The sequence below is a fragment of the Lygodium microphyllum genome, chromosome 14 (genome assembly GCF_053477565.2).
Source record: "Lygodium microphyllum isolate KBCC chromosome 14, Lygodium_microphyllum_v1.1.10, whole genome shotgun sequence".
Classification (NCBI taxonomy): Eukaryota; Viridiplantae; Streptophyta; class Polypodiopsida; order Schizaeales; family Lygodiaceae; genus Lygodium; species Lygodium microphyllum.
Genome location: NC_141148.1, coordinates 131976139 through 131993543, shown reverse-complemented (window position 1 = coordinate 131993543; position 17405 = coordinate 131976139). Strand labels below are relative to the sequence as shown.

At 42.4% G+C, this 17405-nt stretch overlaps 1 protein-coding gene across 4 annotated transcripts in view; it reads left to right on the top strand.

Moving 5' to 3' along the window:
* Window positions 1–17405, top strand: part of LOC148026122 (uncharacterized) — a 115309-nt gene that overhangs the window by 54766 nt on the left and 43138 nt on the right. For all 4 annotated transcript variants that reach the window (XR_015693189.1, XM_087693385.1, XM_087693386.1 and 1 more), the window contains 10 exons: window positions 3145–3226; window positions 3346–3390; window positions 3473–3529; window positions 3813–3872; window positions 3987–4114; window positions 5139–5406; window positions 5504–5570; window positions 5716–5786; window positions 5874–5963; window positions 6114–6222. Coding sequence is in view for 3 of the 4 variants with exons in the window: in XM_087693385.1 (XP_087549511.1) it covers window positions 3145–3226; window positions 3346–3390; window positions 3473–3529; window positions 3813–3872; window positions 3987–4114; window positions 5139–5406; window positions 5504–5570; window positions 5716–5786; window positions 5874–5963; window positions 6114–6222 (977 nt within the window). In the remaining variant the exon portion in view is untranslated. The remainder of the gene's footprint in view (window positions 1–3144; window positions 3227–3345; window positions 3391–3472; window positions 3530–3812; window positions 3873–3986; window positions 4115–5138; window positions 5407–5503; window positions 5571–5715; window positions 5787–5873; window positions 5964–6113; window positions 6223–17405) is intronic.

Here is a 17405-nt window from a genome sequence, read left to right as displayed (position 1 = left end):
ATCAATACGGCTGAAAATGATTGGACTGTGCAATTTATTGATGACATTGTCGATCCTAGAAATTGAAAACCGATTCTTAATCGTGATCTGTTTAAAGTACGATATTCATTGCACATATCTCATGAGCCATCCTTCTTTTGGACCAAAAGCATTGGCGAATAGTAAGGAGATGAGCTAGGCTAAATGAGCCTCTTCTCCAACAACTCACTAACTTGGTGCATAATCTCCTCCTATTGGATTGCACTTACTATGTGTGGTGGCTTATTAGGAGGGCTACTTCTGGATATCAAATTTATACTATGATCTTTGGCTTTTTAGGTGGTAATAGTGCCCCTGTCATAGAAGTGACTGAGAAAAGCAAAGAACATACATTTTCAAAAATGAAATGCAATCCTTGTCCAACTTAGACACATTCTCTATATTTTCATTATCATCTTTATCCTTAGTAAAAACCAAGTATATTGAAAGATGAATTTTTATTTTTATTTGAAATGGCACAACATGGACAAATTCCCCTTTAACTTTTACATCCAAGGTATGAGATTTATGTAGAATAGTAATGACTTTGTCATGGGAGTCAATCACTGGATGCACATGATGGCACCAAGGCATACGAAGCAATACATCACAACCTTCAAGTGGTGCAATGAAAGCACTTCGCTGCCCACATAATTCTGTATATGCAAGCAAAGCTTCCCAATCAAAGGTGTGGCAAGATCTGCATGGCCCTTGCATGTTGTATCAATTTCTCCCATGGGTCCCATCTCATCCTCCCTGATGCCTAAACAGGCTGCCATGTCTATGGAGATGAAATTGGCTCTTACTCCATTATTATAGAATATCAATGCATGCTGGTCCTTGATCTTCTCTCATGCTCTACAATGCCTAGTAGCATCATCATTTGGTCCCTTGTGGTATTTCTTTATCTTGTATTGCTACAAGGTTGAAATACTTTGAGATATAGGCTGATCTCATTCAATCTTTAATACAAATGGCAGTCATGAATCATATCAATGCTCGAGTACAATTTGCCTCTTGATTGTGTAACAAATTGGGTTTTCAATCCCTTGCATGTGGGCCACAATGATTTGGCAATGGGCTACCCCTTGGATCAGCTGCAAATTAATGACTTCAGTTGCTACACCCATTACTTGGGCATAGATTTGAAGGTGGCTATGGAAACCCTAATGGCTGCTGCAAATTAGGGTCTCAACAGCAATTACTTCAAGTGCTCTTCACCAATGGCTGGAAAATGCTGAGAATTGTTGAGGAATATTAGAGGATGACAGAGAAAATCAGATGAAACAAGGATCTTTTGAACTGCAATGGTACATTTGATGCCGATTCTAATGGTGCCAACAACTTCGAAAGGGGGGTTTAGGGGGGAGGGGGCACGAGAACCCCAGTGCGACTAGTGAGCCCTCCTCTTCTGTCGCTGCCTCTCATTGAGGCAGATAAGGAAACTTGTTGCCCCAGTCCTTTCATGCTGTGTTTTCAGTTGTTACCTCTCTCAAAAGCTCATCCAAATGGTGGCTCCTTCCACCTTGAGCCTTTGAATGCTAGAATGAACCTCAACCAGCCCGCCAAGCAACCTTCTCTCAGCTTGTATGGGTAATTTTGACAAGTGGCAGCCTCTTTTGCCACTTGGCAGCCTTCTAATTGTAATTTCCAGCTTTAATTAGTTAATTACTTATCCATTTGACCCTACCAAGAATTGATAGTGCCCTTTCACAATTAATGAACTAACCTTGTGGGACATTTAATGGTCCCGACATTAATTGGCCTTGGGCTAGCATTAATTTATCAATTAATGCCTAGTTCCACAATGTCACCACGGGACATTTAATGGGCCAATTAATGGCCTAGACCCTAAACTGACACTAAGTAACAAGTACTTGCTTGGCATAACTTTGTGCAACTTTTACCAATGTCACCCACTATTCACTTGGGTTAATTAAGTTGTCACCGTGACTTAAGTGACTTGCACTTCACATGTGCACCTCGCACAACTTAATAATGCCAAAGCTAAGCATTAAAAATACATGTCCTTGTGACATTGTACATTGTCTAGATGGAGTTGCATGATCAGTCCATAGAGTGGTGGCATATTTGCAGGCGAGGGTTGAGTTGTCCCGTCCCAGTTTTACAGGGTTCTTCATGGTTGAATCTCAAATTAAATTGTACTGCTCTGCAACAATCTGTAGAAGCAAATCCTCGTAGGGCTTTTTTGAGGAGGGATGGTTGAAAAATGCTCGTACAGCTTGGGTAGTAGATAAGGATGTGAAAATGATTAGATTAGAAGTGTGTTTTGCATGCCTTAGCTTGTTGTCTTGGTTGCTGGAGTAAGAATATGGTGGTATTTTGGCTGCCATATCTGAGCATGTGCTTAGGCCAGCGGTTGGACTGTTGTGCATCATTTTTTTGGCAAGTGATAAATATCATAAAGCTTTGAGGGTTGATTAAAATTCAATTCGTGAAATCTATAAAATTGGGCTTAATCCACTGCTTTGAGATGTATTGTTCATCTGACTGAAGGTCGCACTTGCTAAACAAACATGCATCTTTTTTGCCTTTTGTGACTCAAAGCACTCAATTTGATGATTGACAATCAAAGTAAGGGTTTTAAAAACATGTTTCTCATTTGCAAAAACCAAGAAAACTTGAATTTACCATTGACATCAGACTTAAGAGGTGAATAAAAATACACAGGTACAAGTTTGAAGAACTCAGATATTGTAACTAGTCAACTTTTCTTTATTGCTACAGCAATGAATAATGAAGGGACTTTGGCTTGCGTAATGCTTTGGCCACTTGCTGTTTTTTCTGTGTGTTTGGAACCATGAAACCATTTGTTGCAAGATTGTAACTAAACGTATGATTATTGTTTGTTCCAAGTTTTATGTTGGCAGTGGTCTGCTGTTCTTGTTTGTTGTTTGGGTCTGGCTATTTAAATTGTGGTCAGATTGATGCTGCTTGTCAAGTCTTAATGACTGGAAGAGCTTCTCAAGCTTTTTCAGAGTGCAAAAGGTTTACTCGAAGAGGATATCTTGGAGCATAGTCTGCAAGCACTGCTTGTGGCATATATTAAACAAAGAAAAAATAAGCGTTCTGCTCATTTTCAGATGCATATCATGAAATTTACAGGAACAATGAGGTTCAGTTTGCTGGCCAGTTGCAACCTCAAGGATGCTGTTATACACTGAAAGTACCTGCAGGGGATATTAAGGTATCAGTCCTTTGATGCAGTTCTCTCAGCATGTATGTGCTCTGTTCATGAATTTCTTTTGCAATTCGAATGCACGGGCCAAATCATTTTCTTAAATACTATGATTTATTGGTGTCTAGGTTTTGAACCGACAAGTGGTGAAGTCAGAATCAGCTTCAATTAAGGTCATATGATGCTGCTCTTGTTGCATAATGTAAGTAGCTTCAGCAAGCCTTCTTCCTGAAAGAAAACTTTGATTTTCTGCAGGTTCCTGAATTAGAATTAGAAGTGCCACCAGAAGCTCAACGTGGCACACTTTCCACGGTACAAGATTCAGAAATTTTTTTGGGAGCAGTCTTCATCCAAAGTATCATGTTATGGATGAATTATGTTAAGAGTGATTTTCGTCAAAAATGTCATGCATGGATGGAGTATGTTAGGTTTGATAACTAGCTATCAGTAATGAAAGACATAAACATTCTGAAATCTAGTGTACCTACTATCACAGTTTGGAACTTAGTAATAAAAGGCTTTATGTTGATTAATTACATCACCCTACTGTGCAAGTTGCCAAATGATCAGAATTTAAGAGCTTTAAGGATTTCAGGTTGAGGGGGTGCTTCTGCGAGCAGCAGAAGAAATTGAGGCGCTACAGAACGAGCGCAAGGTATTTCCTTACCTCTCCTGCACTTCAAAGAGAATTCCTCAGTATTTATTTTCTTTCCTATTTTCCCCCCCTGTTGTTTCCATGAACTTCCAACCTGCATGTTTTTGGTGACAGAAAGTTGATCCTAGCACAGCTGAGGCTCTTGATGTATTCCTGGTGAAGCTGAGGAGTTACGCAGCTGGAGAAAAACCTTTCACATTTGAACTTACTGATCCAGCAGGCAACAGCTTCATTGAAAACCCGTGCGTTTGGATGCTGCTATCTGTTATATACATGTGCTATGTTTGCCTGTTACAGTTTATCAAGTAGTATGAGCTCTAAGACTGTTTTACCAGTCTGAAAACTCAAATGCTGCCATGTGTGAAATACATGTGCTATGCTTGCATGTTACAGTTTGTCAAGTTATTCTAGCTGTAAGACTGTTTACGAGTCTGAAAACTCAAGCAAAAACTTTTGGCAGGCTGCTGCATCATACCATATTCTGTCTTTGTGGGATCCTATTTCTATCAGCCTTCTTTTGACTTTCAGCTAGTCCACCCCTTGGCTTACCCTCGGGCTTGGCCTTTTTTTTGCTCCTTTTCGGTTCCTGCTGAATGTATTTAAGCTTGCTGAGGGAGTTAATGTAGAGCTGAAGTTTATGTATCTTATGTTGGCATTATCTGGAGATTGGGACCGCACGTTAAAGCAGGTGAAGATACTGTTCACCGAATCAGTTATTGCATTTTTATCTATCATTCTTTCTCTTGCGAATAATAGAGAAGTTACAGCCTTAAAGCTTCTACATCAGATTCCCATGCATCCTGTGTGCTTATTGTATAGGATCTTCGATAGCCAGCTTAGATTTTTGTGTACAGGCTTTTTTCAGTTTTCACAACTTATTGATTGATGGAGATTTGCTACATTAGCAGAAGGGTTTGGATTCAATCATGGATAGATCATGGATGTTGTGCAGAGATGCACTTATTTGGAATAAATGAATTTTAACATTACAACAGCACTCTCAAATGTGTAATTATCGTACGTCAAGTCTTCACATATAAATCTAACTCATGTCTTTTGACAATCTATGATTTATGTAACCTCTTAAGCTCATTTCATTTTACAGTTTATGATGCTCTTGAATCTGTTTAAAAACTTAACATGCCCAGCCTCTTTGTGATGGCGAAAAGTATAGTGTGTTTTAGTTGTTTGTTTTGAGGTGCCATTTTAAATTTAAATTTCAGAGAAGCTGATTCCTGTGATCCAAGTGTTGGATCCTATGTGCAGGCTTGCACCTGCAGCAGACCCTTTGCTGTCGGTCCACTTTTATGATCGTACTTCTGAGGAGCAAGCAGCATTAGGTTTTCTTGCAAGTGATGGAGAACAAGATGCAGCTTCCAGGAAAGAAGGTAGCATGTCAGATGATGGAAGACATGTGTATACTCCAGCAGGTACAAGCCATGGTTCTGTTGGGGCTCTATCTGCTCAAAGGGCTATTGCTCAAGGTAATGACCAGGTTGCAGCTGCGTTATTAAAGTACTCAGCACCAGAGGAGGTCTGTATTTAAGTTTCAAGAGTAGCTTAATTACATTTCTAGGTACAGAATTGCAGTTTAATATCTTTACACCTGTTCATTTGCCATGCTGTTGTAGGTGATGACATTTCCTTCGACATGCGGAGCATGTGCAGCGAGGTGTGAGACACGAATGTATGCAACCCGTATCCACTGGAAAAGCCTTTAAGGCATATTTTACTTGATGTGGCAGGACATTTCTTGACTTGTTTCTTGATATAACCTAAACTTTTATGGATTGGAGGATCTCATAAGAATGTTTGTCCTTCATATTGATCCTGATATTATCAGATATACCCTATTTCAAGGAAGTGATAGTTATGGCATCTTCATGTGACATCTGTGGCTACAGAAACTCTGAGGCAAGTGGAATGTATATGTTTGATTTGTTTCGAGCAAGTTCTACATATCATACCTGATGTCACCAGTTTTGATACTAAATTTTGCAGATCAAACCTGGTGGAAATATACCATTAAAAGGAAAAAGGATATCTGTGAGAATTTTGAACAAGGAAGATCTCAGCAGGGATGTTATAAAGGTAATACTGTAGTTTATCTCTGTTACTTTTGTACTTGCGGGTTGTTACTCAGATTTATTTTGTAGTCCTTTCCATGAGTAGCATCGTTCCATTATTTGCATGAAGAAACTAACAACTATTTCGTTTTTCTGTTTGATTTTTCTCCTACAGTCAGATACTGCAGCCGTTATTGTTCCCGAGCTAGAGTTAGAGTTAGCATCAGGCACTTTGGGTGGTCTTGTAACCACAGTTGAAGGCCTTCTGATGCAAATAAATGAAAGTGAGTACAAGTCTAAAACACACAAATCGTTAATTTGCAAACCATCTTTGGGAGGTCTGTCAAGGGGACACGTATTTTGAATGGTTACTTTTGGCATTCCTAAGTTGTGCACATGTGAGACATGCATGTGATGTGCAAGTGAGTTGAGGCACGGGGACAGTTCCAAAACCTAAGTTATGCAGTGGGGGACAATGGCGAAAGCTACATTAAGTTATACTGGACAGGCACTTGAACACCCCCTCTCAAGTCCTGGATGGATCATAAAACTGAGGGATCTGGACATGATTCCCACTGAAAACAATGCCTGTAGTCGACCTCCGATAGTTGATATCTCATGCCCAATTGGAATCAATCTATTTGGCAATATAATGTCTGGATCACATGTCCTTGCTCTACAGAACAAACTGTTAGATATTTAGCCATCTGCGGACTAGCATTCTTAGGTTACAGTTGGTGTAGTCAGTTCTCTCGGGTGGAGTTACACATTTTTCCTGTCAGTTTGTGCATCTTCCACTAGGTACCAGTTTCCAGGCAGTTTTGTGCCATGTATAGGCAGGATGGGTTGTATTTATTGCAGTCCAGCAGTCGGCCAGATTTAATGGGGGTGGCCAGATTTGGCAGGTCAGCCAAATCTGGCAGAAGTCGGCCAGATTTGGCTGGGGGACCTGGCATATTTTTCCCCATTCTTTTTGGCTATTTATTGGCCATTTCAGCCAGCACATAGACATATTCTGTTTTGCAGACTTCAAGGAGCACAGGCGGTGAGATCTTTGAGGTGGAGAGATACACAGACATACATACTGCACCCATGTACATATCTGCTTCCTTATTCAACATTGTTCATTGCAGATTTCTGTGTTCTACTGTCTCTTTCTCTCTTTCTGTCTCTTTCTCTCTTTCTGTCTCTCTCTCTTCTCTCTGTACAGGTTCACTCTTTTCTCTCAGTCTGGTCATACACTTCCACATTTGCTGCACTTTGACATGGTATCAGAGTAGCGTAGAAGGACTGATTGTGGGCAGATTTGAAGAGGAGATTTCAGCGCATTCACAAGGTTGCGTTTTCAGCATTCAAGGGTAAGTTGGAGGGCTTCACATCGACACAAGGCTGAGGTGAGTGTGGAAGTGAGGGAAAGGAGCAAAGTTGCTGATTTGCTGCAGGTTTTTGCTGTTCTTGAAGGAGAAAGGCTGCGTTTTGAGCCTTTTGGAGCTGATTTTGAGTTTTCAATGCCTTTGGCGGGTGAAACTCTTTGAGGACAACCGGAGGAAGCCCTAGTGGGCACCGGCACCTTGTGCGGAGTTAGAGGGGGACTGCCCTTGTTTTTATGGAGGTTGTTCCATTTACAATGTCTACTAAACTTGACACGGAGTTTCAGGCTATTATGGATCGTAAGTTGATGTGTTGCAGGCTTTTCCTTTAAATCAAAAAGTTGATAGGGAGAATTATTGCATTTGGCGTGTAATGATGCTTGCCATACTGGAGTCTTATGAGTTGATTGAACTTGTGACCGAGGCTATAGACTGTCCTACAACCCATGATGCCTCCAAGCTTTCTATAGATGAGGATGTCGAGTTGATCAAGGTTCATGCACATTGGGACAAATTGAATACGCACATCCATTCTTTCCTCTATTTCTCTTGCACTCCAGCTATCATTGCTCATATTGAGCACTTAACTGTAGCTTGGGAGACATGGTTGGAGTTAGATCAAATGTACAATCGGATGATTGTGATGAAGCGGGTTTCTTTGGAGGTTCAGATGAGGACATTGAGTCCTAATAAGTCTTCTTCTAGACGGGAGCATATCAATAAGTTTTGGTAATTGGAGATACATGTAGATCTAAAATGCAGGGAAGGCAATTACCTTGGAGGACATCGCGATAACTATCCTCTCCCAATTATTGCCCTGATTTAGTGTATTTTATTTCACCTTGATTGCTTCAAGGTGGATGTAGACCCTCGAGTGGGAGGAGTTGGTTCCGATAATTTTGGACCGAGAGGAACGACTCAAAGGTTAGAACACTCCCAAGTTAGAATCTTTAACTGGTGAGTCTTTCTAACAAAAAGGGAAGAGCATGAAGAAGAACGAGAAGTCAAACAGGACAAAGCCAAGGAGTTAACTTGCTACATTTGTGGAAGACAGGTCATTAAAAGAAAGATTGCCCGGGCAAAGACAAGAAGGATATCAAGGAGGAGACTACAAAGGACTTAGGAACGGTGGCTGCTCCTTTAGCGGCCGCCTTCCTCCATTTGGAGGTAATAGATGTTGTTCCCTGAACGGTCATTGATGTAGTAATGATGGCCCCATAGTCTCATGAGTGGATTGTAGATAGTGGCACTTCTCGCCACGACTCCTTCTACCAAAGGTATTGCCAATATGCGTTTGATGCATGTGAGATGGGAGGATCGAGGTGCAGCTGGGATTCAGTAGACAGTGTGAGAGTGAGAGACAAAGTTGAAGCACGACACCCAAGAGAATAAACTGAATGAGTGTAACCAGAAAGTACAAAGTACAACCCTTAAACCTTAGGGTTGTAGGGGGTGTTCACACCCGACACACACTAAGTGCTCAAATGTGTGTAACATAAGCATATAAGTACATACGACAATAAGACCATAAGTCTGGGGGAAAAAACCTCTCCTACGGAGAGTAAAAAGTGCCCCAGTGTCTTACTGATCACCGACACTCCCATATGAGCGTAGGCGTAAGTAAGGCGTGAGTCAAATACCCAACAAACCCCCCTGGAGTGAAGAGTGATCAAGAGTACAAGGATCATCCGCCACCAAAGGATATCAAATTTAAAGCATCGCGAAATGCTTTGAATTTGTCACGAGGAAGAGCTTTGGTGAAGATGTCTGCCACATTACTGGTGGTAGGACAATAGACAAGGCTGATATCACCTGCATGTAGCCTCTCTCTGACAAAGTGATAATGAATCTCAATGTGTTTCGTGCGAGCATGAAACACTGGGTTCCGTGCCACTGCAATGGCACTCTGACTGTCAGTGAACAAAGGAGTAGGCTTAGTAACAGATACATCTAAATCAGCTAGCAAGCGTCTAAGCCATACGCATTCAACTGTGGTAGTGAAAGCTGCCTTGTATTCAGCTTCACATGACGATGTGGCAACAGTGGATTGTTTCTTGCTAAGCCAAGAAATGCAAGAAGAGCCAAGAAAGAAACAATTGCCACTAGTGGAGTGACGTGTATCATAATCACCGGCCCAATCAGAATCACTGTAAGCATGTAACTGCAGTGGTCCCCCCTTGGCATAAAGCAACCCAAGAGAACGAGTACCCTGCAAGTAGCGAAAAACATGCTTGACAGCTTGCCAATGTGACATACGTGGCTGATGCATATACCTGCTCAAAGCTGAAACTGCAAACTGTATGTCCGGCCTAGTATTGCATAGATAGATAAGACATCCAACTGCAGGAGCATATGTATGTATATCAAACAAATCACTGTCATCATGTAATGACAGTTTCAGTCCAGGTTCCATGGGAGTACAAACTGGCTTGCAATCCTGTAAGCCAAACTTCTCAAGAAGCTGCCCAATATACCTTGACTGTGATAGCCCAATACCTCGAGCATTATGTATGAACTGAATGCCCAAGTAGTAATGCAAAACTCCCAAGTCAGACATGTCAAAAGTTTGCTGCAAATTTTGTTTGAATGCTGAAATCTGATCAGCATGTGTTCCAGTGAGCAAAAGGTCATCAACATAAAGACATATAATCAGCATAGATCCCCCTTCTTTACATACGTAAAGGGTAGACTCAGATGAGCTGTTTAGAAACCCTGACCAAGCAAGAAAGCATCTATTTTTGCATACCAAGCTCTAGGAGCTTGTTTCAAACCATATAGTGCCTTTTTAAGCTTGCATACCAAATGTTTTGAGCCTTCAACTGCAAAACCAATGGGCTGCTGTACATAAACTTCCTCCTAAAGTTCCCCATGTAAAAATGCAGTCTTGATATCTAGCTGATGCACTGTCCAACCATAATGTGCAGCCAAAGCAATCATAGACCTGATGGTCTTCATACGGGAAGTAGGGGCAAATGTCTCCTCATAATCAATGCCCTTTTTCTGTGCGTAGCCTTTAGCTACCAGCCGTGCCTTGTATTTATCAATGGATGCATCTACTTTTCTTTTCAATTTGTAGACCCATTTCGTTCCAATGGCTTTCTTCCCAAATGGCAAGGACACCAAATCCCAAGTTTGATTCTTAGTAATAGAATCTAATTCAGCTTGCATAGCTGCCATCCAATGCACACTGTGTTGTGCATCCTCATAACATTCAGGCTCTTCATTATCAAGAGTACTTGCTGCCAGAATAAACTCCATGGTATGTGCTGAATCATGCAAACGAGTTTGCCTTCTAGTACGACCAGCCATGGGTGCATCCAAAGGACTATCTTGCATAGTCTGCAAATACCATCTAGGTAGCTATCTAGCATCCTGACTGTGTGCAAGCTCTTGCTGAATTTCAGTTTCAGCATGATGCTGAATATTCCGATCAGCCAATGGCTGAATTTCTGCACTTTCCATAGGAGCAGCTGGCTGAACATTAGGTTCATTTTCTGAACCTCCAGCTGAATCACCAAAAGTAATGGGCAGCAGCCCTTCAAAAACATCACGGTTAGCCTGATATGTATCCAAACCAGCCAAGGATAATTCTGATTTTTCATCAAAAACAACATCCCTGCTGACAAAAACCTTCTTGGTAACGGGATCATATAGTCTGTAGCCTTTGCTCTCATTGCTATATCCCATAAAAATGCACTTAACAGCCTTGTTGTCCAATTTTTTTCTAAGTACCTGTGGAATGTGGGCATAGGCAAGACACCTAAAGGTACGAAAGTGACCAACAGAAGGTTTACGGCTATTCCAAGCCTCAAAAGGTGTGATGGTCTTCAAGGCTTTGGTAGGGCATCTGTTCAAAATATGGCAAGCACACATGACTGCTTCCATCCAAAAACTATGAGACAAGCTTTTTGCCTTCAGCATACATCTGGCCATCTCCATGAGTGACCGATTCTTCCTCTCTGCTACCCCATTCTGCTGTGGAGTATAAGCTGTAGTATACTGATGGACTATGCCCTTCTGCTGCAAAAAAGAATTCAGCATAGAGGACATGTATTCCCCCCCTCGGTCCGAACCGAGAGTCTTAATCTTGCATCCAGATTGGTTTTCAACAAGTACACTGAAAGCCAAAAATGCATCATGCACTTCTGACTTCTTTTTCAAACAGTAGACCCAGCAAAAACGTGTAAAGTCATCAATAAATGTCACAAAATAATAACCACTACCCAATGACATGGTTTGCATAGGCCCACAAACATCTGAATGCACCAACTGCAATCTGGTTGTTGCTCTGAAAGCAACATCACGAGGAAATGAGAACCGATGCATTTTCCCCAAAATGCATCCCTCGCATAAGTGCTCAGGAGGTCTCTCCAAGGGAGGTAAGCCATCCAGCATCTAAGTACGCTGCAAAAGCATCAAGCTGCCAAAGTTTACGTGCCCCAAACGAGCATGCCATAACTCCGCCTGTATCATAGCAGGAGTAAGAGTGGATGTCAAGTATGCCGACTGATCTACTGAAAGAGCATCCAACTCATATAAACCATGACACAAAGATCCTGTCAAGACCAAAGTCATGCATTCTTTTTCTCTAACCATGCAATGGTCATCATCAAAGGTGACCTGCAAACCACAACGTGCCAAAGAAGAAATAGAAAGCAAATTCTTCTTGATTCCAGGCACAAACATAGCATCCTGCAGGCGGAGAATAGAGCCATCAATGGCTGTGAGCTGAATCTCCCCAATACCACGAACAGGGTATGATGCATTATTGACACACTGTACTGATTTCCCAACGGGAGGTGCACTAACTGAAGCAAACAAATCTCTGTGAGATGTAATATGTCTAGAAGCACCATTGTCAAAGAACCAAGTGTCAGCATCCTCTGTAGAGCTAAGTGCTCTATCGGCCCAAGAGATGTCATAACTGCAAGTGTAAAAACAATAGTCTCTGTCCACAACAAAGGATGCGGACTCACTAGCAGTGGAAGGAGTAGTAGAAATAGACATTCCTGACTCCTTCTTCTTCTCTTTGGCAATGCGCTTCCTGCACTTAGTGATATAGTGGCCGGGCTTCTTACAATAATGACATTTTCCTTTTTTAGCTTGCGTCCCCTCTTGTGTCTGATTCTGCGATGTGCCCGAAGTGCCAGAACTCTGTGGAGCATTTTTCACCTTGCTGTTTTTGCCTTTTTATCTTGCCACAAAAGCCTGCTTAGAGACTATAGCATCCACACCACTATTTTTCCGTGTTTGCTCCTCCTCTAGAAGCAAACTAACCAGCTGAATAAAAGTGAGTGGGTGCTCAGCAATCCTCATGGTGAGGTTCAATGCAGTATGAAAAGACAAGTACGAAGGAGGTAAGGAATTCAAGGTGGTGGATATCAACTGTGCATCCGAAAAATACTCATCTACATTCATGAGCTGCTCCCTCAAGTCCTGAATCTTATTTAAGTGATCCTGCATAGAATCACCTTCATGCATCTTCAGAGTTTCCAACTCTTTCTTCAAGAAAGAGATCCGAGTCTCATTCTTTCTTGCAAACATATGCTCAAAAGTCAACCATGCATCTCGTGAAGAAGATGCTGAACGGATATGAGGTATGATGGATCGCTGAACTGCCAGAGCAATCAGCGACAAGGCCTGTGCATCACGTGTATCCCAAGCTTTTTGAGCTGCAGTTCTTGGAGGAAGTGGCTGAGGTGGAGCGGGCTGAGGTCCCCGTTGTCCACGTGCGCCATGGGGAGGAGGAGTAACGGGTGCTACAACTCCCGGTCGAGTTTCCTCTCCACTGACATAATCCCATAAATTCTTGGCCACTAATACATTCTTCATCATGAATGACCAAAGCGAATAGTTGTTTCCGTCCAATCTGTCTTCCTTGGATACATACGTAAAGACATCACCTCCCTGATTTGCCATGATGACAAATTTCCAAAGACAAAATGAGCAATGTCAAAGTAGTATGAACTGGAAACTTGCAAATTTCCAGAAATTGCAGCAAACACGTTTCTGCAATTAATGTGCAAGGGCGTACTCTATCAGAAAACTGTCTTTTAATGCACGCTTTACAAGGTGCAAACAGTGCACTACAACACTGTTATATCAAAATCCCCAAAATTTTTGCCAAAATTTCTGTCAAAACAGTCTTTCTGTGACTGTACCAGCAGTTCATATGCAACTGTCCACAAAATACACAAAAGCCCCAAAATTTCTGATGATCCAGTCCAGAAATTTGCATGAAATTTATTTCACACTTGTGCTATGCCTGCGGTCCCTGCTGCGTATGAACCTCCTCTGTCAGAAATTGATTCTAGACTAAAATTAAAATTTTTGTTTTTTTAAGAAAAAAAACACACCTGACGTGGTCAGGGTGGACGAGCAGGCTTATGTGGCAGGTGGATGGTCGTCGGGCGGGCGGGCTGGCTGGTCGTGAGCTGACGTGGACTAGTTAGACGACGGGAGGACAGTCGCGAGCTGTAGGCGTTGACTCGTGGCTGGTCGTCAGGCGGTCTGACGGAAGTCGTGTGGCCGAATTGTGCAGACGTTGCAGGACTGACGGAAGTACTGACGACAGTGCGGACGTTGCGGTCTGACGGAAGTCGCCTGGGCTGACGAGGGCAGCGCTGACGAACAGCGCGCTGGTGGAGCTGCGCTGGCGGGTGGCTTTGAGACGCTGGCAGACTGACGGGGGCAGGGGCACACTCAGCAGGCGAGCGGCTCTCTGACGTTGGCGACTGTTGGTGAACAGCACTGGTGTGCTGAAGACTGACGACTTGCACACTGCAGGCAGGAGCTGAGTTCAGAGCTGTGCTCTGATACCAAATGTGAGATGGGATGATCGACGTGCAGCTGGGATTCAATAGACAGTGTGAGAGTGAGAGACAGAGTTGAAGCACGACACCCAAGAGAATAGACTGAATGAGTGTAACCAGAAAGTACAAAGTACAACCCTTAAACCTTAGGGTTGTAGGGGGTGTTCACACCCGACACACACTAAGTGCCCAAATGTGTGTAACATAAGCACATAAGTACATACGACAATAAGACCAAAATCTGGGGAAAAAACCTCTCCTACCGAGAGTAAAAAGTGCCCCAGTGTCCTACTGATCACCGACACTCCCATATGAGCGTAGGCGTAAGTAAGGCGTGAGTCAAATACCCAACAATGCATGGGCGAATTCTCATAGGTGACAATTCTTTGGTGTGGATGAAAGGCAAGGGTGATATGCAGCCGATTTCAAATGGCCACAAGGCAATGCAGACACATCAGAGATGCTCTATGTGCCGGATCACCTTCTTTCAGTGAGCAAGATATGTACTCTTGGTTTGATTGTCGAGTTTCATAAAGACTTGGAGCTTATTTCAACTAACTTATGTGGATCGATGAGGATGGAGTTTCTTGAGGGGAGTTTTTATTTTATGCTAATTGTTGATGATTTTTTTAGTAGGATGACGTGGGCGTATCTCTTGGCGTTGAAGTTCGAAACATTTTCACATTTTAAGGATTGATTGATCTTTGAATAGAATAGGTCTAGATGGAAACTCAAGTCCCTATGTTTGACAAGGCAGAGGAGTTTGTCTCCAAGTGTTAACTTGTTTTTGTGCAAATTGCGGCGTTCACTAGGAGTTTTCCAATATGAATACCTTTTAGGAGAATGGCATATTGGAGCGGAAGAATCGGTGTGATCGAGATGGTGTAGATTATGATGGAGCATTAGTAGACACCTCAATGTTTATGGGCTGCGAAGCAATGGCCACCGCTATCCACATCCTTAATTGATGCCCTACATTGGTTGTGGTTAGCACACCACCTTTCAAGGTTTACTTTTGTCAAAAGCCGAATGTTTCTTATTTCAGGGTGTTTGGGTGTGTTTATATCCTGAAGAAGAAGAGATACATGCTTGAGTTGGCTTTCAAGAAATAAGTATTTGTAGGATATAGCTCGTAGTCCCAAGGATATATGCTTTATGATCCTGCTTCGTGGAAGGTCTACATAAGTTGAGATGTTTGGTTTGTGGAGTTTCCAACTGTAGAGGGGGGTGTTGAGTATCCTGTTCTTGGAGATCTAGGCTCTAAAGGCACTTGCTATAGTGCCTTTAGAACCTCGATCTATTGAGACTCCACCCTCAATGGAGGAGGAGATTGCTTTACCACCGGATTTACCCGTTGAGTTGACCTTGATGGATATTCTAGAGACTTCGACAGAGGCAAAGGGGCGAGGGGAGTATCGGTCTCCTCATTTGGCTCGTGATACTTTCCGTGATTTAGGGATTGAGGGAGTCCTCGAGGAGTGGTAGCCACAGGTTGGCGTGCAACACTCTTGGAGGAACTAGGCATATTCCACCGAGCTTATTTGTACTAACTACTATTTGATGACTCGTGCCATGTAGAATAGGGAGCCTATCTCTGTGAAGGAAGCTTTGCAATCACAATAGTGGAAGAAGGGTGTGGAGCAAGAGTTGGATGCTATTGAGCAAAATGGCACTTGGAGTCTTGTGCCTCATCCCATTCATAGGACGGTGATTAGTGTTAAAGGGGTCTTTAAGATCAAATACTAGAGTGATGGCACTCTGGACAAGCACAAGGTGCAGCTCGTTGTTGCAAAGGGCTTTGCACAATGACCAAGGTTGGATTTCCATGATACCTTTGCACCTATAGCTCGGATGGCTACAGCTTGATGTGAAGTTTGCCTCCCTTAGTGGTGATTTGAAGAAGGAGATCTATGTTGAGCAGCCTCGTGGCTTTTGCTCATATGATGGATAGGTGTACAGGTTGAAGAGGGCCCTTTATGACCTCAAATAGGCTCTGTGTGCTTAGAAGGAGAAGATAGACTCATTCCTCCAAGGAAAGTCAGGGTATCGACGTTTCTCTTTTGATCCGGAATTGTATATCCATATTAGCTGTAGGGCACATATTTTTTGTGCATTATGTGGATGCTCCCATCTTGATAGGTAACTATGCTCAGAAGGTCAAGTAGACAAAAGAGGCACTATACGAGGTGTTCGAGATCATGATATTTGGCAAACTTTCAAGGGGATTTTCATCTCCTATCAGTGATATATACAGGAGGTTTTGACTATGTTTGAGATGGAGGGATGCAATGCCATTTCTACTCTCATGGATTTGAACTAGAAGGCTACGATCCATGCAGATTCACTAGCACAGCAAATGCTTCTTGTTAGTTGATTGGGTCCTTGACTTGGCTTCTTAATACTTGGGTTGATTTGTACTTTCTTGTAGGTTCCTTGGTCTGGTTCATGAGTGAACCCAAGGTGGTTTCTACCACATGTGAGACAGTGTAGCTTCAAAGGTTACTAAGAGAGCTTGGCTATCGGTAGACATGTATTACAACACCTAATTGTGACAGTGAGAGTTGCATTGCTTTGACACTGAACCTTGTGTTTTATGCTAGGTCAAAGCACATTGAGATACAATACCATTTCGTTTGAGAGAAGATTTTAGATGAGACTATTGATGTGGTTCACTACGAGATAGAGGATAATTTGGCAAATTTGTTTATGAAGGTGCTTCCTTAGATTGTTCTACGGGAGCACTCTAGATCCGAGTGCCTTATCCTACGTCTAGGATCTAAGAGGGAGTGTTAGAGATTTAGTCATCCCCCGGACTAGTATTCTCAAGTTTTAGTTGGTGCAGTGAGTTCTCTTGGATAGAGTTGCCCATTTTTCCTGTCAATTTGGGCATCTTATAGTACGCATCAGTTTCCAAGTAGGTTTGTGCCATGTGTGTGTTGGGCTTGACTCATGCCTATGCTCATAGAGGAGAGTGGGTGATCCTTAGTAGGACATTGGGGCACTTTTTACTCTCCTTACAAGAGGTTTTTTCCCCTAGATTTATTCTCTTTTATTTTATGTGCCTGTGTTACACAGTTTGGGCACTTATCATGTTTTACACCTTTCGGGTGTGAACACACTCTAGCAACCCTAAGTTTTAAGGGTTGTATTTTGTACTTGCATCTTACATTCTCTGATTATTGCATTGGGTCTCGTGCTATCACTCTCATATACTCTCTTCACTGTCAATTGTACTCTCAGCTGAGCTTCAATCTGTGTGCATTCTCTCACCTCTCACATTTGGTA